The following is a 22,090-nucleotide window of genomic DNA, read 5'->3' as shown; positions in this document are numbered from 1 at the left end:
GTAGCGCCCCTAGCGGCAAATGTGTAAATGCTTAATTATTCGTTCATAACTAGTAAAATAATAACCCGTAGCCCCTAAGTTACCCACAATCCCAATACCGTTTAAAATCGCTAACGAGTTTTTAGTGAGTAGCCCCTCGATTACTCGTAATCCAGACTCAACCATTAATCCCCATCCATTTTAAATTACCAATGAATTCCTATCCTTTTTAAAGCATCAATGAAAATCACCAATGAAAGAAAATTTACATTAGTGAATAGCCCCTCGACGTACCGCCTTTAACAGTGCTAAATAACCCATATTCCCAATCCCTTTCAAAATCATACATATGCCTGTAATTTATTGACAAGAAAAGCAAGAAGAAATGAGGTTCAATAAATCGACGAACAATTATTTAATTTTATTTATTCCATTGTACACTTATAAAGTATAAACAAAAGTATATAGACATAAAAACAAAAAGTACGCGCCGCGTAATACGAGAAGCCCTCCTTTATCCCATAATAGTGTCGACCCCCCCTCTGCGTATGATTACCTTCTCGACCGTGGTACCATGGATAAAGAAGTACAGTGAACAAGCGGATGCTAGCTCTAGTACCAAAAATTAACGTTTGGATCGCCAGCACGTTCACTAAAACTTAAACGCGTTAACTAATAATAATATATATTGAATAAGGCAAAATTATGTATAATAATGTTTAAGGCAATGTTTTGTGAATGAAAAACTATTTTCACTTTATTATGGTAAACAACTGGTTTTATACATGCGTAGTAAGATAATTTGGTCATTGCTTATTGCAACCGAAACAGAAGTCTACAAAGTTGATAAACAATTGAATATAGCTACTTTAGCGGGGAAATATCATTTTCTTTGCGCTTAAAAATATTTGTTTTTACAAATGAAAGTAAATAAATAATAAACATTATTCGTTAAAATAAATAAATAATTAGGGTAACCATAAACACGTATATTTCTTGTTTATAGGATAACTATATTTACAAAAATGTTTTTAGCGTAAATAGGCGCTTTATTGATGGTTTTCCTTATACTTCATAAATATTTTTTGAACACACATGTTTTTTTTTTTTTTTGATATGAATCCAAAAATAAATAAATAACTAGTATATTTTTTTTAATATTATTATTTTCCACATTTTGGTTAAATTTAAGGTGAAATGTGTTTATCACAAAATTAAATTAATTGGAATAGGGAGGAAAAGTTAATTATCGCGCGGTTTTCCATGAGTTATGAAATATACATATAATTAATCATCATTCTCGAATCCTTTCTTGCATTTTTATGACTTCTTTTGTTTACGCATTGTGCACAGTTTTTTTTTTAATTCATATTATTTCTAACATTCAAAATCTTCATTTTTAATATTTTAGAAATCTTTTGAAATACTACTTAGAGCGTTTTTCCCTTTTACACCCATTAAATCCAAGCCTTTTTCATAACTAATTTTTAATTTTGTAAATTAAACGCGAATAATATTCAATATAATTTAAACTATAATTTAAGATTCTTCCTACTCTTGTTTTAATTTGTTTGTTTAACTATTTTATTAATTGTTTTTCATTATAAATTCACTTTATCTAAAATTATATAGCTTAGGCTATAGTTTTATACAATAACTTCGCAATGAACTGTAGCGCTAGATCGACGTCATTGGGTTTATTGACTGACTATTCCGTAGCCTGGCTTTTATACTTAATTAAAAAGTGTTTGTTAATTTCAAAAATAATTGGCAATATTATTATCCCTCGCTTATTTCAGCTTGTTCCGTAGTAAAAAGTGAGTTAACACTTTCGAACAGCTTATAAAGGGGTATAACATTTGTCAGATTAAAGATATCTTCTCCAATTTCAAAAGCTCTCGCGTTTTACTTACTAATTTATAAAAAGCGTAATTTTTCTTTCAAAATATAAGTTCATTTTTAACTCATTATCGTCGTAAACACTAGTATTAATACTTGGAATGCTTTAAATAGCAATTTAATTTTGAAACCGAAACTCTATATAACAAATATCAGAAGTTAATATCCTGAGAAGTATAAGACTCGACCATCTTCCTTGTCAGAGTCTAATAACTACAGGGAGTTTGCCTCTCACTAAAACACCCCTAGAGCTCGGGAGAGTTTTGAACATGTCCCTTGGGTTGTGGATTCTTTCCTAGAGCTTAGAGAACATTTCATCCTCTAGGGAATATTGTCTCCAAATAAAACAGTAGTCTTATACTTCTAAAGATCTAAATTCATGAACTTCCGAAAGTATTATTGCAAAAACACCGCGTTCAAAACGTTTTGATGCTCGTATATATAAATTCACGCGCCCGAAGTATTGAACACCTTCCGGTTTTAATCAATATTCACATTAATTTCTCGCTTTTAATCATCAGAGATTAAAATTCACTTCAATAAATCAAAACGCTTTGATTGCGGCGTTTAACCATTTACAAAATACTTAATACTTGTTGGGGATAGAATTTCAGTTGCTACCAGATCGCAACAAACGATAATTAAAAATTAATTATTTATCACTAAATTAATTGAAAAACCTTCTTACTATATTTTAAACCTCTAAAACTTTTTAACGATTTATTAATTTTAAAATATAACCTATACGAATTTACTTTAAGAATTTTTTGTTTTCTTAACTGAATGGTAGTTAAATATTAATATTGGGCCTTAAAAAATTAATTATAATTAAATTAAATAATTTCAGGCAGCAATAATTATTTAGAGTTTGGGATATATAAGAGGGGATTGGCTAACACTATAGCTATATACAGTAATACACACTAGACTCTAATATACAAAAATGTTTCCTTAATTGGCTGAATTATATATCAATTTTAATCCATTGTTTTATAACTTCATTTATGTTAATTTTTCTTTTAGCGAGCACAATTATTCAAGACCAAATCAGTGCAGACTGCAGAGACAACATGAAACACCGATTAAAGGCTTTCACCAAATTTTGTTTTTGGTATTATAATTTTGTTTATGTAAATCTCCAATTTTTGGTATTTTTTTTTTTTTTTGAAACGTTTGAAATTTCTGTCATTAAAGACTATATACTTTTTTTTAGGAAGATACATGTAAAATGTTACCTGTGTGTTTGTTTCCAATTTTTGGTTTAGTTTAAAGCACAATTAGTCCCCATTTATTTAAACTAAAGCTAATTAAAATAACGCTCAAGCTCTAAATAAATATAATTTCTAATTAGGAACTTTAAAATAAATAAAATAATTTTAGCAAAAATAAAATTAATTAAGACTAGATTTTTTTTTAAATTTTTTAAAATAATTTAATTTGGTTTGGGGGTTTGTTTGTTTGTTTTTATTTTTTTTTTAATTTGGTTGGTTAATAATTGTTAAGTGTTCTTTTTATTTTGGTATTTTTTTTATGGTTTTTTTCATTTTAGTTATTCTCGTATTTAATTTAATTTTTCTTAAATATATATATATTGATATAACGACACTAAAACTTTTTTAAGGATTTAACATGGGTAATTGAGGAGGACCCCTCCGGGAAAGTTTCGACCTGTAAAATTAAGGGGGGGTATTTTTGATTGAATTTGGGGTAATTTTAAGGGGGTATTTTGATTGGGTAAAATAATTAAGGAGCGGCTCTTAATTAAAGGGAAGCTCACCACGAAATCAAAGCCGCCCCTCCTGCTTCCCGACTTTTTATTTATCCATAATGGCAAAGTCTAAACGAAGCAGAAAGGACAAGAATTCAGAGCAGCGTAGCTCGCACCCAAGTAGCCTAATCAGACTCTAGCGCCCCTGTAAAACCCCTAGACGTTTTCCCTGTATAACAGCGCGGATTTCGACCGAGTTCGAGGGGCTAATCACTATGAGATTCCCCCGTATGCCGACGCAAGTCTAATTTAAGCTACTTGGTGCATCACAGACTATCCTACGTTCGTCTAACATACAAGCTTTAATTATTATATTGTTTCAGATATTTAAAATTGCGCAAAACGTCGAAAAAATAAAGTTTGCGCAGAAAAATCAAAATCTTTTCTAAAACTACGTCGCCAAAGCAATTTAAGGAAGGGCCCCAATAAGTAAATAAGTACTTGGAATCTTACCTGATTTGTCCAGCTAACAAAGGATTGATAGCGTAGAGCCAATCGTGGACTTCTTTATCACCCAAAGTCTGTAGCAAAAACCCTCGATGTTTCGTTACGACTGAGAATGTGTTAGGAACCTGCAATTAACAATTAATAACTTCCGGTTTTACTTCCGTAATTAATTTAATTTGGTTCTCTGAAAAACAGAATGTTAATTGTTTATATACCTGACTGACCTTAAGCATAGCTTGTTGATCTTCGCTATACTCTACATGGGCTGTTGTTAAATTGATGAGCTGCCTTTCAACCGGATCTTTCTCGTTCTTGAAGATAAAAACATACGGACGTCGTACAACCTTCGAGACAACAACGACAACAAGCCTTTGTAGTGATTTGATTTCCCAAATTTGAAGGATTAGATGTTGGTACTTACGACCCATCTCTTGGTCCAGCCATTGGTTTTGTCATCTAGGCAGTTCAGATATCCCTTCCTAGAAACAACGGGGCTTACCCTAATCTCTTCTACGTCAGCTACGTACAGAGGTTTCCCGCTGCAGGGAGGGGAATTTCCTTGTTGCTGTCCTGATTTCATCATTTGAAGGGAAGCGATGAGTTGAGCTTCGGCTGGTTGCGAGTGACCTTCAATCATCAAAGACTTTGGTCTGTCTGGTGAGATTACGCTAAACACGCAACGAAGAAGAAAAAATCGAGTTACCCACCCCACGGTGACTCTCTAAAGAGTACTTGACCACTTACTCTGAAGAATTTGAGGTTATACTGGAATGCAAGCTGGAAGAAGCCGAAGAAATAATATCGCCATCTTCGGTCGGAGTAGTGACTGAATCTTGCTGTAATGGTGCGATTGCGTGGTTTTAAAGTACAACTTGGGTAACTGTTTCGAAAGAGGGTTAAGTACCTTTTTGACGTTCCCCGTTGGTGGTGGTTTCGAAGGAATGTGACTGAGAATTAATTCGACGCATTTGGTAGCCAATTCTTGTTCCCTTTCGGTCATGTCCCAGGGATCATAGACGGACTCGCTAATAGTACGGTTTCCGGATGGCGGTGACGAAGGAGATTGCAACATGACGGAAGGTGGTCGACTTCCTTCCCCCGAAGCCTTGGCCACTAAATTGCAGGCCTCTTTTTCCGATTTACTAATGTCTTGGTGGTACCCTAGCCCCCTGTCGATACCTAATTTCTCCCTCAGTAGAAGCAAATGACGCACTTTCTCGACTTCCTCCAAGCGAGTCAGTTTCTCTAATTCCCATTGATGGTCAAATATAAGCGAATCACCGCGTGGTCGCCAACCGTGAAGATTCTCTTCTCCTCGAACGTAAGTCGATGACGTGTCCAAAACGCGTCGTTGACGTCTTTGCACGCCTGTAAAGATACGAAACATTCCCGGACAAAGAAATCCCATTATACCCTCGGTAATGGACTAAAGTTCAACTACTTCTACAGAAAACACTAACCGGGACTACCAGAGTCTGCCGCTCTCTTCAATAGAAGTTCGTAAACGCCACTGACGTGATTAGCGTCAGAGTTCTTGTAAGCTCCACTGAATAGGTGTTTTAATGATCTCGCATTCGGTGTCAGTCTACGATTGACAATACTAATTAGTATTAATTAATATATTGTAATTAATTAGCACGCCTACCTTGGGGCAGTTCTAGCATCTCTTCCGTAGATTATTAGGCAGAGATCTTTAGTAACAATGGCAGGTTGAGCGCAGTTTTCCATCTTAAAAATAACAACAAATCTTAGTACTAGGCCGAACTGTTACTAAAGATCGGTAGGGATCTTACTTCTAGGTAAGCGGATATCGTCATATAAACTCTTTCCCCACCAGGGGTTACGCGGTTAAGTAACAAAGAATTGTGAAGTGAACTGTCCCACGCGGCTTCAAAACGATAGAAACTCCTACAATGTTACATAAACACATAAATAACTTCAATGTGTCGCTTGATAAAACAAATTTTCATCCCCACTTATGCAATGTCATAAGTTGACCATCAAATGAAACAAAGAAACTGACCTATCATCGCCTGTCATCTCGAGGTACTCTCCAGGAAACAAACCCAACGATAGAACGGAAGAGTCGGTATCAACTTCGTCACTTTCAGGTGTTGTTCTAATTCGGCCTAACATTTGTACAAAGAATTAACCACAAAAGTTCTATTCAACTGTCAGTCTGAACTTACCAACAACAAGCTCCCGTATTTCTTTCCACAATACATCTGGACCTGGTTCGTGGACAATGGTCAATCGAATTCTTCTTTGAATTCCTTGATGAAGCAAAAATGTTCCGCGATATGCGCTGTCGTCATTGTGATCCACAACTGTCGGTATATATCTATAGTATTTGCGTAATTGTAGTTGAATATGTTGCGTATTTACGAGTTCTTTTTGACTAATAGTCTAAGACACTTACTCTCCATTAGGGGCTAGTTCGCATATTTCAACCCAAACGAGAATATCGTATTTTGCGTGAATATGAGTGGTGCTACGGGAAGGTACCAGTAATGATTCATCAATTGATATGATGGAGCTTTGATCAAACAAAACACAACACATGTAACGAAAGAAAGGAAAAAGGTCTAAAATGATCTAATAAAAAAATTGGTGACCTAAAAGTGCCGTGGGAATTTAAAAATAAATACGTAAAAACACCTTTAAAACACGAAACGCGTAATTAAGAATGAATATTTGTACTATAAATTCGAAAATTTGCTAAAGTTAAATGGTCATATCTGATTGAACTAAGTGGGAGGGGCTTGGAACCAAGTACGCAAAAACATGAATGTTACTTAGAAAAACGTGATAAAAAACGCCACGCCCAATTAGATCTACAACATATACACAACCTTTAACGAAATTCCTGTTATTACAAATATTTAGAAGTAATTCATTCTCGGGACGTCACAACACATTAATCTACTATTGGATCGTGGTGCCACTACTACTAACTTATATAAGGTGATAGTTACATACCTGGGTGACTGTAAGACGCCAAACTTTGGCGATCGAACAGGTTGGGAAATGGGTATCGATTGAGGGAACATTCGTCTTGGTGGTTGACGAACGCTTTGAACGTAATGAAAATTGAATTTTTTAGCGACAGAAAACTGTAACGATAAACAAGGTAGAAACTCACAATTGTTGTTGCGTCGAGTCACGGGAATCGCGGTGTAGCGGATGTTGCTGGTAATGTCCGAAAACTTCAAATACAATCGGTTGACTCTTGAGATATTCCAAAAAGGATCGCGTCACCGTAACGGTAACATTCTGAACGTGGAAAAATCCTGGTGGTGGACCTTTCCCCGTGTTTTTAAGGGGTTCCGTTGAGAAAGCTTCATCGTGACGATGTAAGAAACTGCGCAGACAATTAATTACTTAGCATCAATCTTTAACCTCTTAATAATAGAAACTTACTTAAATTGGCAAAATATATCAGCGTATTCTCGCGAGATTCCAATAGCTTGAAGAACAGTAACTCTAAACGTGAACTCTTTGCCAATCTGTAAGTGTTCTGGTAATTTCTCGTTTTCATTGTCCTCGCAATTTTGGTGGAATGGACACGAATCCTCCTCGTTCAGTGAATGGTTGCTGATTTCATCTAAATTTAACCCAACCATCCAACTCTAAATCTTTTCTTTTGACTAACATAATTGGGTCATACGTTTATCATACCTTCTCCTTTGGTAATGTCTGGGTTTTGGCCTTCCCCTTCAACTATGCGCTCTTGCGACGAACTAAACTCTTTGTCAGATAATTCGAGAAGGTCCTTTTTAGAACCGGCTTTGCGTTTTTGGAAGAGTTCATCGCTAAAACTAATACGGGCCGATTGTCGCACGCCACTACTACATTCGGAAGTTTCTTCGTCTTCTGCAACGCGCAAGTAATTGTTTAACTCAAAAATATCCGTACATCAAACACTCCTGAGCGAACGTACCCATAACTGCTTGAACAGCGACTCGTAGGTAACCTTTGACATCACCCTTTTCATTTACAATTGCCACTTTTTGGACCAAAGGTACGGGGTAAAGTAAATTGCTTAGGTACACGAAGGCCCTAAGAGATTAAAGGTCACAATGCGAACTCACCCTTAATCAAACGTAATAATAATAATAAACTAACTAACCTTCCAATTAGTCTAAACCATGGAAATCTATCGTAAAATGGATCCCCACCCGTGATGCTTTCAACGTTATAATCTGGTGACGTTGGCGAAAGTTCGGCTTCGTTCAAATACATTTCACGCATTAATTCGAGTCGTTGCCTTTATAATTAATTAAGAATTAAACGTTATTGTACATTAATTATAATTTAACTGAATATGACAATAAAGAAATAGTAACGTCAGGTTTGTTTGAATAGATTTGACATCATGCCAAAAAAGATGACGTGACATGCGAAACGTTAATTAACTTTCCAAGTACTTGTGTAGATTGGGAGTGGTTTGACACTCAAGCAGGCATCGAGAATCTAACTACAACCAATAGAACCTCATATTTTTGAGTGCAAGGACTTGTTCGCTACCAATCAACGACTACCTAGGTCTAAAATTCACCTACTACGTCGAACAATTTCATTTTGTGATAAAACAATCTATTATCTCTAGACTCGAAGTAAACTTCACAACGATAATCAAGATAACATTTTAGACGAAAGAAGACAGACGTGTGCTGATTTGTTTTGAGAAAGAAGGGGAAGGGGGGGGGACATGCGATATCAAAACGAAGTATTTTGCTCGTATTCCCATTTGTTTGGTGATCTATCGACCAACCTGGCCTTGTCAGGGATCAAACTTCCAATGTTGAAGCCAGCAGAAAGGCGTTTGTTAGCGCAAATGGAAAGGCACTGCAGTAAATCGTCATGGAACTCGGGGGTATCGGGTGTCGATACGTCTTCATTGTAAATGTTACGCATAAGTTCCAGACGGTGTCTATCAGTATTAACATTGAGCCCCGGATTAGGCCTAAATACTTCGTTACATGTCTAACAAAATATCGTAATAAAAATACCCTATCCTGAATTGTAGACAAAGAGATACTCTACTTTGTCGTGACTTAATTAAATTAAACCATCTGGAACTTAATTACGATAGGCTTAGTGAAATTCATTTTCGCACCATAAAATTAACATTTGCGAAGCGTGATCCGTAAAAGCGCCAAAAGTATTTTCATTGCAAATTCACTCGTATTTGGCAAAAGAGCGAAAATTTGTGATTTGCAAATTATAAAATATTATTGAAGGCGTTAATTATTACTTAACCTTTCTGCTGGTTGAGCTGCGCGATAATTAAAATTAAAATTAAAATTAAGCGAGGTAAAGTGTGTGAGGGAATGAAAATCAATCAGTGAGGGAAAAACCTAAACACTATTTAAACTAATTGGCATTAAAACACTTTGTCTACAATTGAGGTAATGAATTAATTTAAGTCTGCACATGCCACTGATTAGCTAGCTATACTTATTTAAAAGGACATGCCGGATAGGTTTAATAAGGGATAATAGAGAGACATACCGCAATTTACTAAGTGTCCAATAATGAGTAGCGCCATTTTTAGTGTCCTGAACTTCAACCGCCACGATGGTACGCGAATACGGTCTCTCTTCGTCTATGTCCTCAATTGGCAACATATCAGTTGCCAAGGGAGAGTATAGGGTGTCAGTTAGTAGCATAAACTGAAATTGAACCTATTGAACAAGGAAGGACCTTATCAGTAACAGATGGTTCCCTCTTTCGAATGATATGTTTATGTTAAAGTATCACTAATACAATTAATTACCTTTTTCTTCAATTCAACACTAATCGCGTTGGCTTCCTTCAAAAATATCGCGTTACCCCAGAGGTCATCTCTTAGCGAAGTAAACTGGTGATATTTCCATTTTAAAAATGCCCAAGCTGCTAACTGATATTCCCGCTCCGTCCAAGCTATCTCTGTTAATATGGTCAGAGGTTTATTGGGTACTTAAAGTGTTATAATAAGTCTTTACATACCAATTATATTCTCTTCTTCAACCATATGTAATGGAATATCATCGACAGTACAGCTGCTATACATGCTAGAAATCATGGACTGTTCTTCGACTTGTTTCTGAAGCGATTCGATCTTGGCTTCGTAATTCTTTCGCTCCTCGGCGAACAATTGATCAGCCTCTTCCTTCTCTTTCTTGTATTGTTCCTCCAACGCCACGAGTCTGTAACAATAAAGCGCGTTATCAAGCCAAGCCCATAAAATAACCTCTCGAAAGATAAGATAAAACGGCCCGAAACAAGAAATAAAACTAAATTACTTTTTCTCCATATCAACTTTCAGATCTATGCCTTGCTTTTCAAGTAGTTCAAGTTGGGCGAAAGTCCAATCAACTGGATCACCCGGTGATTCTGTCGGGGACTTGCGTTCCCTGTTTTCTCGCGCTGATATAACAAAGTAATTAGTACCAAAGGGGGGGAATTAATTACGTAATTTACTAGTGATTACCTTGTTCAGGATGCTGGAATCGGAAAACGTGATATTTCCCCAGAATTACTCTAGAGCCTGTAGAAATTTCAGTCGTTTCCATGATTTCTTTGCCATTTACAAAACAAAGTGACCCTTTGCAAGGCGTGATCGTCACCGATCCGTCTTGATTGTTAAAGAAACAATGCTCGTTCAATATCTGCGTTCCACTCAGTTTAATGTCCTGAGGAACGTTTGTATCCGGTCGTCCAACTCTGACGTTAAAATAAATTCGTATCCACGAGTCATTTAGTAACCAAAACTACGATCATTGTAATAATTAATTAATTAACTACCTTGTTAGTCCGTCTTTTATGTAGTAAATTAAACACTCGGACATCAATGGGTCTTCGTTTAAATTGACCAAATGCGGCGTCTATTCGAAGATTAAATTTTTAAATACCAATTTATCGTATTTATAAATTAAAGCGATATCATAACCCAATTATAATATCCCTAAGTATGGTTGTTCCGTTGGGGCCTAGTGTCCGTACCATATTACTTAGGCGGAGTATTATTAGGTTATGGCAATACAAATATAAGCAAGAATAAGTATTTAAAAAAGGTATCAAGTACTTTTACTTTTTTCGGGGAGAATACTCCCACGGTATCTCCGTCTTCTTTCAAGGCGACACCCATTTCCGCCAAGACAGCCTCTCTAATTAATTTAAGTAATTAAGTGCAAAGTTAAACCCTGTCTCTAATAATATTAAAAAAGGGTCAAACACCAACCGTTGTAATCTTATTGCTTCGGTCTTTTTCAACTTCTCCTCCCACGTTTCATTCAATTCCGCGATAAGTTTTTCCGATTCCTGCAATTGCTCGATTGCATTTTCTCCGGCAGGCGAAACAACTTGATTCTTTTTACGACTTATTACATCTCCACCCGAATTTTCTTCTAGAATTTTTAAGAATAGACAAAGTTCCAAAATAAATTAATTCCCCAAACAAAATTTCCTGACATAATATCAACATAAATGACGTATATGAAGTGGCTTGGAATTTTCTGCAGGAACTGATTTGATTTGAATCTTTTGTTTGTTTGTTTGTACACCTTTTACCAACACAAAGAAACCGTTAGTCGTAAACACACTAGGTATATTGTAGGGGAAAGGTTATTGAGGGTCAAAACTCATTTGAAGACGAAATTTTGTGGGCAGAAAATTCCGGTGCCTAAGGATGAAGTAGAAGTTTTTTTCTGTCCAGGATTGACAAGTCAAAATTTTTTTGAGAACTAGGATTCAGGATTTGGTAGCTAAGGTAACGAACGCGTTACGTAATAAGCCATTTAGGTAGTAGCAACAAATGGCAAGATGGAAGTGTGTTGAATATATTTCTTTTTTTAATGATTTTGTTGATTGACGTGACAATGTTTTAAGGTGGTAGATTCTAACTTACTAGGATTGTCACGGTTTTCTGCCTCTAATGACAGAAATTCCACCAATCACATTTTCGCAAACGGATACGATAGTAGAAAGAGACAAGAGAGATAGAGTAAGAGAGATAATTGCAAAGATAAACATATATATTAAGTTGCTGTTCAAACTAAACATTTAACTGAGTTGTCGGTTGAGGTGGGCCTAACATAAACAGTGTAGAGAAAACATTATTAAACAACAGCGGTTTCAAACGTACCGTTAACATCAATTCCTTCCGATTTCAAAAGAGCTCGTAGTCTGGAAATCTCGTCCTTAAGTTCCCTAATCAAGCGACCATTAGCGTCTTCATTGACAACAGCCTTGCACATTATCTGCTTGGCTCGGTCGGCATATCTTTATTAAACGAAGTATTTTCAGATCAAACTGCCTCTTGGCATCGTTTTAGTCTAAAATACCTTAAAGTACTTAAAGTTTCATCGTAATTAATGTCTGCAGGGCTGATAGCTGCAATCATTGCGGTTTTGGAGTTCCCGCCTAAAGTTAATGACCACCGAAATTAGGGGTAACTTAAAATTAATAAGTAATTAAACCAAATTACCCAAATTTTCTCTGAGCAGCCATGTAAGTACTGAATCTCTATAAGGGATGAAATCACCTTTGCGTTTCTTTTTTGTTGCCTAATAATGTAAAGAAAATCGTACTCCGAAATTTAGATTAAAAATTATAGAAAAAAAAAGTTCAACGGAAATTAAATGATATACTAAATTTCTACTAATACTTACAGCCTATAAACATAAAAACAATAAACATGTTCAAATGTTTTATTCCAATTTTTTATTTAAATAGAGGAAGGCGTATCAAGGAAGGTATAAAGGATAATTGTTGATTTAGAATAAATACGGGACAATAAACACATTAAACTTAAATGGGATGAGGATCAAAAAACTTAAAATGGCTTTTGATCATCACGGAAACGATAAGGAGTTATGGACTTACCACTTCGGCTAAGGCCGAGATGACTTTACCCAATGTGGTTAAAGATTTGTTAATATTGGCACCTTCTTTTAAACGCGTTCCTTGTGCCCCTGTTGAATCGGCTCGTTCACTTCCGGCCAAATCAACTAAACTGATTTTGCTGACCTGATTAGATTCATTAATAAATTTTGATACGTTAATGTCGTAATATCAAAGTTTTAATCAAAACTTTGCTAGGTTATAAACCTTCTCAGTGGCAAGATCCGTGTCTTTATCGTGTTTTCTTTGAGTAAATATGATTGTGAATACCGCGTGAGATCTACTACTCGTTTCATTCATGTTTGTAGCTGCTACGGTTCTAAAATTTTATAAATGAATTAAATTTGTTTCTATAGTATTTACAGGGGTCTCTCTTGACCCTTCAATTTATGGCAGACACCCTTTAATTAAACAAAAACAAATATTTACCTGGCTTTGTTTCCCTCATCCATGAGATCATTAATATCTTTATAAGACGTGACCGCTAATTTGGACAAATCTTCGACGTAAGGTCCTAATAAGGGATGTTCTCTGACGCGTAAATTATTTTTGGTTTTGGGGTTTAAAAGGTCCCGAACTCTTTCGCAGTAAATCTCCATGTAACTAACTTCGACCGAATAAAGCATATCTTCATTAGGGTCATCCTTAATTTTCTTAAATAGATCTTTGCAAATATGAGGGATAATTCCTTCCTCTCCTTTCTCTTGCTTCCCCATCATGGTGAAACTTTTACCAGCTCCGGTTTGACCGTAAGCGAAAATGCATACGTTATAACCGTCAAAAGCGTGCTGAAGCATTTCTTCACCGATATCTCGATGAACATGATCTTGAGTAGCAAAATAAGAATCGGTAGGCTGTCCAAATTTAATTAATTAATTACTCATTAATTAATTCCCTCCTTCAATTAAAATTAAATAACTAACATCGTGTGACCAATATGAGTAATCGAATGTAAAACTTTTAATTGCTTCTTTGCTGCCTGGTGGTGCCTTTGGATTGACAATAGCTAAAAGAATAAATACGATTTAATTTAGTAATAGTTAAAGAAAACAACTCGATTAAATTGGTCTTAAATTTTCTGGTTAATTAATTCATATAGAGAAATAATTAGGCTCAAAAATTATGTCATCAAATTAACCGTTAAGTATTTATGTAAATTATTTCTTAACAATAAAAATCTTTTCAAAACGGTAACATTATGGAAGCCAACATTTAGGCGAAACCAACGCCATGTATAATCCCATAGCCCCTGTAGAAATACGTCACGCATTGCACACGCGTATACGGGAACAGCCATACTAATATAGAGATCCTAATTTTAAAAATATGTCACGTGATTAATAAATATTATAAATATCATTTCAATAGAAAAACATTATCGCGTGAACCCCGCCAACGTGTCTAGGATACCGGAAGTAAAAACTAGAAAAAAGTACAGGGGGAAATAAAATTAAACTAGACCTAAAAAAAGGAAACTTTTCGAAGTATACGGATAAAAAAGGCGCAAAGGAGTAAAAGATGATTGTAAAAAAAGTAAATGAAGGGTGAAGTTAATGATAAAAATAGCTTCTCTAGAATTTCAGCTTTTTGCGTAATAAAACGGTTAGCTTATTTTACTAACTTCGAGGCTAATTTACTTTCGATATTACCAGGAATATAAGGAGTTTTACGCCCTTTTAGTGAGAAAGATTGCCGCCATTCATGGATGCCCCCCTCCCCCGTTCGTGACTGGATAGCGCAAAAAACTGCGTCTTCCACAAAAACTACTCCTAAAAGATCAATATACCTTTGATTAGAATTCTACCCAAGAGGCTATATCTATAATATCGTCTCAATTTTCTAGAGGCTTCTATCGTGATAATGGCCCTTTGATATCTTGGTCGGGTGCAATAAAAGGTAGAGAAACCACCGGTAAGTTCCATACGCGATCATGTGGTAATGTCTATTTTATTAGAAGTGGTGCATTGTGCGTGGGTTTGTTGTGTACTATGTGGATGAACGTTGTGGGCGGGGTTAATTAATAGCTTTTGGTGGCGTTACGTAACTTTCTGTCGAAATAGTGGGTTATTTTCAGCTGTTTATAATAAGCTTATTAATGGCTACTTCTTTAAAATATAACTAAATCACATACATATATAAGTAGCGCGCAAAAAGAGAAGGCGAGTTGTGTCAGGGTTGGTAGCGAGCGCGAAACACTTATTGATTGAAAATTCCAACTATGGTATAGAGGGGAATGTAGGGTGGATGAGTCGCAGACACGTTGGTGCCTAGGCGGGATACGTCTTTTCTATGGCGCGCGATCTATAATAACGAATTTGCCCTTTCTTTTTACACTATTAAAGGGAATATGAAACGCCAGATAACCTTGGAGATTAGCACTAGTTCCGCTTACAGAACTTATTTATAGTTATGTATTTTTTAGTAAGTCGTGTAAGGGAATGATAGAAATATGGAAAATTCTTAAATACCCAATTACAATGCTATAAATTATTCCGTTTAAGTCTGATAAGAATTTACGAGAGCATGTCGCAGTATGACGCGTATGAAAAACGTCAGAATCGTTGATAGACTGGCAAGCCTTCCTTCAAAGGCTTAGCTCTAAGAGTCAAAAGGGTGGGGGGGCACGGTATGTGGACAACAAAGATGCTAGATAGGGCTTCCAAGTTACCAGTCCTGCACATAAGTCCTTTGTTCGTAGTCATATCTAATGTCTTTGGATCTGAAAAGCGTCTATTCTCGCTTTGCTATCTTGAACAATCCCTCATCAACAGTGACATACTTATTGAACAGAAATAATTAACTTTCTCTGTAAAATAACAGCTAAAATAGGGCTACATATGTCGAGTTGCATTGAGAACGTACATACCTCCACGAGAAACATTATTTATAAATAAAATTAAGCTTTCTAAGGGTGTGTTAATTGACCTACTTTTACCTTAAAGTATTATCAGAACCTCAATACGTCCTGTGGCACATTAACGAGAGTCCTTTTAATACCCAATTTAGATCAACAACGCAACAAACAACCAGCATGTCCATTAGAGTACCCTGGTTTTCTAGTCTTACTGGTGCCACCACCATCAAATAAGTCGGTCTCTAGACCGAACTTTCTAATTCACAGCGAGTAGTACCATTATTTCCTATCACTTCTGTAAGGGTATAGGTAGGTGTACATAGAGCTTTCATAGCGGGGTATCTAAATCGTATACCAATAAATAGGTCTTTTAATCAAAGCCCCGATGTCTTCCCGGAACTAGCGCTATAAGAGGATATTCCCCGGTGAGGAAGTAAATTGTAGTCTCTATTATGAGACTGGATGAATGACCATAGACTATCCTATTGAGACCGCCGAACCATAAACAGGTCAACCCCAAAACGGAACGATATACTGATAGATTAAACATTGATAGCCATCGGTCTTAGTGGCAGAAGGAGGTTAATAAAATGGTTTCGGAACTGGGACGTATTCGTTTGGACAACCAAGTTTTGAAGCCTTACATTTCCTGTTGTGTATACTCTATTCTAGAAAGTAAACAAATCAAATCTTAACAATTAACTCTTCAAGCAGAGAATAGGGTTTATTTCTCTTTATTAAACTCTACTGTATACTATTTCCAAATGAAATTAGAAATAATGCTAAGAATGCCTAAAAAACTAACAATTTTCGTTGGAGGGAGGAAAAAGTGTCGTCATACAGTTGACCAATGAAGCTAAAGAGAAAACAAGACTTCATACTGGGTACTACCGAAGTCTTTCTATTTATATCTGCAATTTACATTACGGTTCTGGATTCATCCTCCATTTTAAACTATAGGCGTACAAACTAAACTCTCTCACGGATTTGATTTGATTTGTTTATTAAACGTAAGGCTTCCGCGCTTTCTTTTAAATTATGTAACGTGTTTATTAAACGCAAAGCAACCTGTACTGGAAAAACCAGAGTACAGAGTAGCGTCCGTTTTGAACAGCAGCGCAGGCTTATAAAAAAGGCAAGGCAGCCATCGATTAGTTGGGGAGGGTGATAAGAAGTCAATGAAATTGGTTTATAAAGAGCAAATCGTGTTCTGTTTTTAACATCGCGTGTTAGTGGCCACCGGGGGTCCAAGGCTTAAAACCATATAAAACCCTTAGCTCCTAAACCACCATCCAATGTTTACAGGGTTGTTGCGCCTTTTCTAATAATGAAATTACTCCATCTTTTTCCAGTCAGAAAAAAAAACCTGCGTAATACACTCACTTGTAGATTTTCCACCCATGGAGATGATACATTTGCATTCCCGGCTCAGCTCCCTGTTGTTGAAGGGCCGAACTCGTACAGCTACCTTGACTGATGTCATCTTGTTTGTTGTTGTTGATGTGGTCGAGTTTCAAATAAACGACGGAGTGTCCACCCAAAACTAGCTACGAACGAGCGAACGTTCGACCACCTACGGAACAAATTAAATTTGAAGATTGATTAACAATTTTCAACGTAATTTATTGACGTAAACAACGTGGGTGTGCAATTAAACCATAAGCCTATTTTGTAGCGTGATAAAATTCAAAGATAATACGTGATGATTGTTACAAACAAACAAATATATCGTTGTTAACTTATGGTGATTATCTTATGGCATGATAAACAAGTTAAGCGCGCGTCAAACTGTGACGTCAACAGGGTCGTTTGGAAACTACGTCATTTTTGGAAGGGGCTTCAGTCTGGTGTCAAAAGCGTGGGCGTACGTAAAGTGCGTATACGGAAAGGTTAGGGTTGGAGGAATGAACGCAAATCCCATTGGAATTAAATGAAGTTGTGACGTTTTAGGCATAATTAAGGGATCAGAAATAATGGTTATATTCTCACGGATACAATTATATTTATGTTAATAACAAGTAAAAAACGAAGAAGCAAAAGGACAAAGGCTTAGGTTGGTTTTTATTTTTATTTTTCCCACAAGTTATTTGAAACTGAGTAGATTTAGGCTTAGGTAATGAAATTCCCTAGACCATTACCAGGGATTTAGTGATCCCGGGATTTAATCCCTTCTCGTTTCTAAGGATTTGTCTGAGAGAAAACAAGGGCGAGTACTAATAATAGATTAGATGGGAGAGATCTGACTGGAAGTCAGATAAGTCTAACCCCTTCTCTTGTCTCCTCCTGGAGGTACAGTTTGACCTTTACATTCTTAGGCCTAACTTGTTTGCACGGAGAAATCTCCAGAACAAAAGCGAACGGGGATTTCACGGTTTAAGTATAAGGATATACCCACAGTTGTTTCCTTGTATCGCCAGGCTTTTAAGGGTAAATAATTAGGAGGTACGGTTGGACTTGCACGTTCTTAGGCCTAACTGGTTAGCGAGAATACCCAAGAATAAAAATGAGGATTGTATACGTTCTGGATCGCTACTGAAGCCTTGGTTCAAAATTTAGGAGGGGGGGGGTAGGCCTAACTAAGATAAGAAATATGTTGATCTTTAGAGTAAACTAAATTTCTAAGATAGTAGGTTTTGAACTTGAAACTGGAAACGTTTCTATCAGAAAAATCTAACTTCCTAGAAAATGGGTCTCATTAAAAAAAATAGTGTCTCGGATTTCATATCTTTTCCATTGAAAAAGAAGAAATCCCCAGAAGTGAAAAAAACCTTCCTTAAAATTCCACGAAAGCGTGGGCCTGGGAACTAAATAAAACATAAAATACAGAATATCTGCTTATAAAAAATAATAGAATCGAGCCAATTTCCAATAAATTAATTAACTTAATTTCTCATTTTGACGCAAAGCTAGAGAGAGAGAGGAAAAACACTAAATAATTAATCATAGTGCATTGAAACTGGTTATCTTTTATCTCCCCTTGAGGAAACGTGTAACATATTGTAGCTCTTTGTATTAGAGATAAAATTGTAGCGTCTATAAATCAAAAATTATCAGAACGCTCTCAGACTCTAGAGTGGCGACTCGTGTAATATTCCAGAGAGCTACCAACTTCAAGAGCTGCTAAATCAATTTACAATATCTAATGGAAAATTTGAAACCGCTAAGCCTTTGCCACATTTATTCGATTCTCCAGCGAAATTTTGAAAAATTAATCAAAAACATTTCATTTCTCAACTGTACAATGCATCGGAAAATATATATGTTTCCCAGGATGCATTGCATCAGGATTGTGCGAGATTTACGACCCAAACACTCAAATCCCATAAGGTATATATGTTTTAGTATCTGGTGGTCCTAGAGAGCCAATGAAGAGAAAGGCGGGAAGTAAGGAAAGAGTGTACCCATCTCATGCCTTAAATAATATTGCTTGTAAGCCACTGGACAGACTACAATCTAAAACAAGACTCGTCGTAAATCATAAAATAGGCTACTGGCCTATTTATTCTGGTATAAGATACCAGAGCACATATGGGCAGATAATTTTTTTACTAGCTGAAAAATGGAGGTGAAAATCATTTTAATGATTAAAAAGCATCCCCATATCCTAAATAGCATTGATTATTTATTAATTTCTTTATTATTGGTCTAATTAGTACCAAATCTTAATTATGGTTTACAAACCTTCATTTGAAATTAAACACTACAGTGAGTGTCACACTTACGCCTTATTTTTTATTTATTAATTTATTTATAACATATTTCACCATAAAACGCCTCTAGAAATGTTTCAACAGCATTTAAGGAGATTCAGGGCAAAGCCAACTTACAGGGTGAACCAAGTCAATGTTAATTCCCATAGCCCCTGTAGAACTGTTTATCACGCTGCACACTCGTGCTCAGGGAAAAGCAATCTTACAGGAGCTTTACGCCGTTTTAAGTCGAGAGATGGTATACTATTTTACAGAGCTATATGTAGAAAAGCGACTAACTCGGATAAACCCAAGAATGGAAAGGGGGGGGGAATAGGGCTTAAGGCGCTTCCAAGGTTTATAACGATAATGGGAAGTAACACGCGATTACGAAGCCTGAACCTCTATACCGAAATTTACTTCTTCTTAAGTATTAGTGACGAAATAATCGTTGTGGTTATGGAAAAAACTTACCAAAATAATAAGAAATGATAAATTAAGTATTGGAAGGTTTTCATTAAAGTTATATTAGCATTAAATTGACCGATAAATTTTGTACCAATTTTTATTTTTTTTAATTTTGAATAGAGTATTATAAAAGAAGCCTTATATGGTTATATTTTGAGGAATATATATATTGGAATTTATTATATTATGAAAAATTGCGGTTTAATCTATGATACAATGAAGAAGACACGGTAATATATTGCCTTATTGATTCTCTATGGCAAATTGGACTAAATAGAATATTTTTCACCATTTTTTTACAATAAATTTTCAAATTAAATTAAACTAACTTATTGAATTTAATTTTCACATATTATGGTATATAAAATGTACCTACACCTTATAGTTGTCGAAATTAACGCATTTAGGAAACCTCTAAGGGCAATTAAAGATTTAGGGGATTGTTTTAGAATAGTCTCTAGACAATTAACGTGCTGCTGAAGATGAATTCATTTTGACATCATTCTAAGGCATCATCAATCAATCAATCAATCAATATCTATTGGTGATGAATTCTAAATTCGACTTAAAACGAATTACATAACATAGACCAAAATAAATCCGTATTTCCCATGAACTTTGACCCTAATTTTAAATTAGATTAACCCCCTTTTCTCTAAGCTGCTGTATACTATAGTTTTGTAGTGTTCAGAGACTTTTAACACCAACCAAGCAAGCAACCAACGCGTCTCGCTTTCCAGGCAATTCATCGACCGAAAGGGTTAAATGAAAAGAAAAAACCCTCGGTTCGGTCGTCGGCTTTTCCGACAGTATCGACGCGCGAAAGCTTACAGCGAATATAGTATAAATATGAATATAGATTTTAACGTAAACAATTCGTATTTGTTTAACTACAAAAACCCTTAAAAAATTAGGCCAGATTCTTACTCTTACTATATAAACATAAACATAAATAAATAACTTATTAAGTCCTGACAATAAACGTAAATACTCATTTGTCATTTACTTTCTAATAACGTTTTATTTAATTAAAAACGGACTTACTTTAGTGAATAAAAAACGGATTAAGAAACAAAGTTTCAAAGTCAATCTCAAAGAGTTGTTTCTTTCAAATATATTAGGTCTCAAGAATATGACAAAGCCATCTGGTTAGACGATATCAGTGACGTCGCGTTGCCATTTTAAACCACTACCCTCGACGCGTCTTGGACGACTTTCCCTGCCAAGCAGCACCGGGCAAAACAAAAACCCGGAAATTTAATCTCGGGTTAAGTTAAGATAAAACGGCCTTTCTTAACTTTCAAACTTTAAACCAACCGAGTTAAGTAGGGTATTTTTAAAGTGATATTAACGCCAGATATACCCCATGTTCTTATAAAACGCGCCGCGTACTGGGGTTTTCTGGAGATGGCTCAAAATGTCGGCCCAAAGGAGCACTGCGGAGCGCCCGAGATATACACGACAACGGGGGGGAGGAGGGGTAGAAGGGAACCTACACAGTTACGTCATGGGAAAGCGCTGCTCATTTTCCTTACTAGCTAGCGAAAAACGGGATCGATACGAGACGACAATTCCGACCGGTTCGGTTTTAGATCACGTGGCTTATTTAAACCAATCGTCTTTCGGGATTAAGGTTCTAGAGTTATAGGGTGTGTATAGTGGATTTTTACTAAAAGGTGGATATAAGGGTTCCCAATGTTAACCGTAACGACCGTCGGAAAAGACTGCGAAGAGCAAACTATAGTGAAAAGAAATTGGAAAAAGCGCGGACAGCCAGCCAAAGTAGATGATGTCATGTTTGGCTCAGCCAATGAATGGCCAGAGATATGACGACATATAAGCTTCCGCGCCTGCTTTTCAGCAGTTGAGAAGGCGATGAAATTGGGCTTTTAAAAAAGTCACTGTGTGGGAATTAGGCTTAGGTTTTAACAGAGAGAATTTACAAGGGGAGTGGAAGGGGTGGTTTGGAATGTAGCGCAACGTCGTCTGCTAAACGTTATCTAGGCAGGTCGATTTCCGCTATGATGCGTTTGTAACAGAGAGATTTTAGAACACGTGACCGGAAACTCGCCTACCCCAAAAAAAGCTCAACGCGACATC

General features: G+C 36.1%; 1 protein-coding gene across 5 annotated transcripts; it reads right to left on the bottom strand.

Annotated features, from left to right (window-relative positions):
* Positions 1-709: 709 nt before the first annotated feature.
* On the bottom strand, positions 710-21,451 carry unc-104 (kinesin family member unc-104). 5 transcript variants are annotated; one of them, XM_089866191.1, is made up of 36 exons: positions 21,035-21,451; positions 17,217-17,406; positions 13,903-13,985; positions 13,409-13,833; positions 13,187-13,298; positions 12,962-13,105; positions 12,564-12,642; positions 12,421-12,499; positions 12,222-12,358; positions 11,319-11,484; positions 11,169-11,244; positions 10,883-10,962; positions 10,569-10,801; positions 10,381-10,504; positions 10,085-10,284; positions 9,873-10,024; positions 9,608-9,780; positions 8,868-9,026; positions 8,223-8,360; positions 8,034-8,152; positions 7,772-7,966; positions 7,514-7,697; positions 7,236-7,454; positions 7,073-7,165; positions 6,513-6,629; positions 6,283-6,434; positions 6,117-6,222; positions 5,887-6,001; positions 5,739-5,821; positions 5,554-5,678; positions 4,998-5,461; positions 4,838-4,929; positions 4,515-4,761; positions 4,309-4,437; positions 4,100-4,218; positions 710-3,546 (listed from the first exon to the last, which is right to left on the bottom strand). In XM_089866191.1, the coding sequence occupies exons 2-36, from the start codon at positions 17,314-17,316 to the stop codon at positions 3,495-3,497; spliced, it is 5,271 nt and encodes a 1,756-aa protein (XP_089722317.1). In that variant the 5' UTR covers positions 17,317-17,406; positions 21,035-21,451; the 3' UTR covers positions 710-3,494. The 5 variants fall into 5 exon arrangements, with proteins under 5 accessions (XP_089722317.1, XP_089722316.1, XP_089722319.1 ...); XM_089866190.1 differs by having other exon boundaries at positions 11,163-11,244; positions 21,035-21,450; XM_089866193.1 differs by having other exon boundaries at positions 4,318-4,437; positions 6,513-6,584; positions 21,035-21,450.
* Positions 21,452-22,090: the final 639 nt, after the last annotated feature.

This window comes from Phalangium opilio, unplaced genomic scaffold, assembly GCF_054372755.1.
Source record: "Phalangium opilio isolate 3A_F unplaced genomic scaffold, DU_Popi_V2 ptg000017l_1, whole genome shotgun sequence".
In the NCBI taxonomy this organism is placed as follows: domain Eukaryota; kingdom Metazoa; phylum Arthropoda; class Arachnida; order Opiliones; family Phalangiidae; genus Phalangium; species Phalangium opilio.
This window is presented reverse-complemented; position numbering and strand designations above follow the sequence as displayed.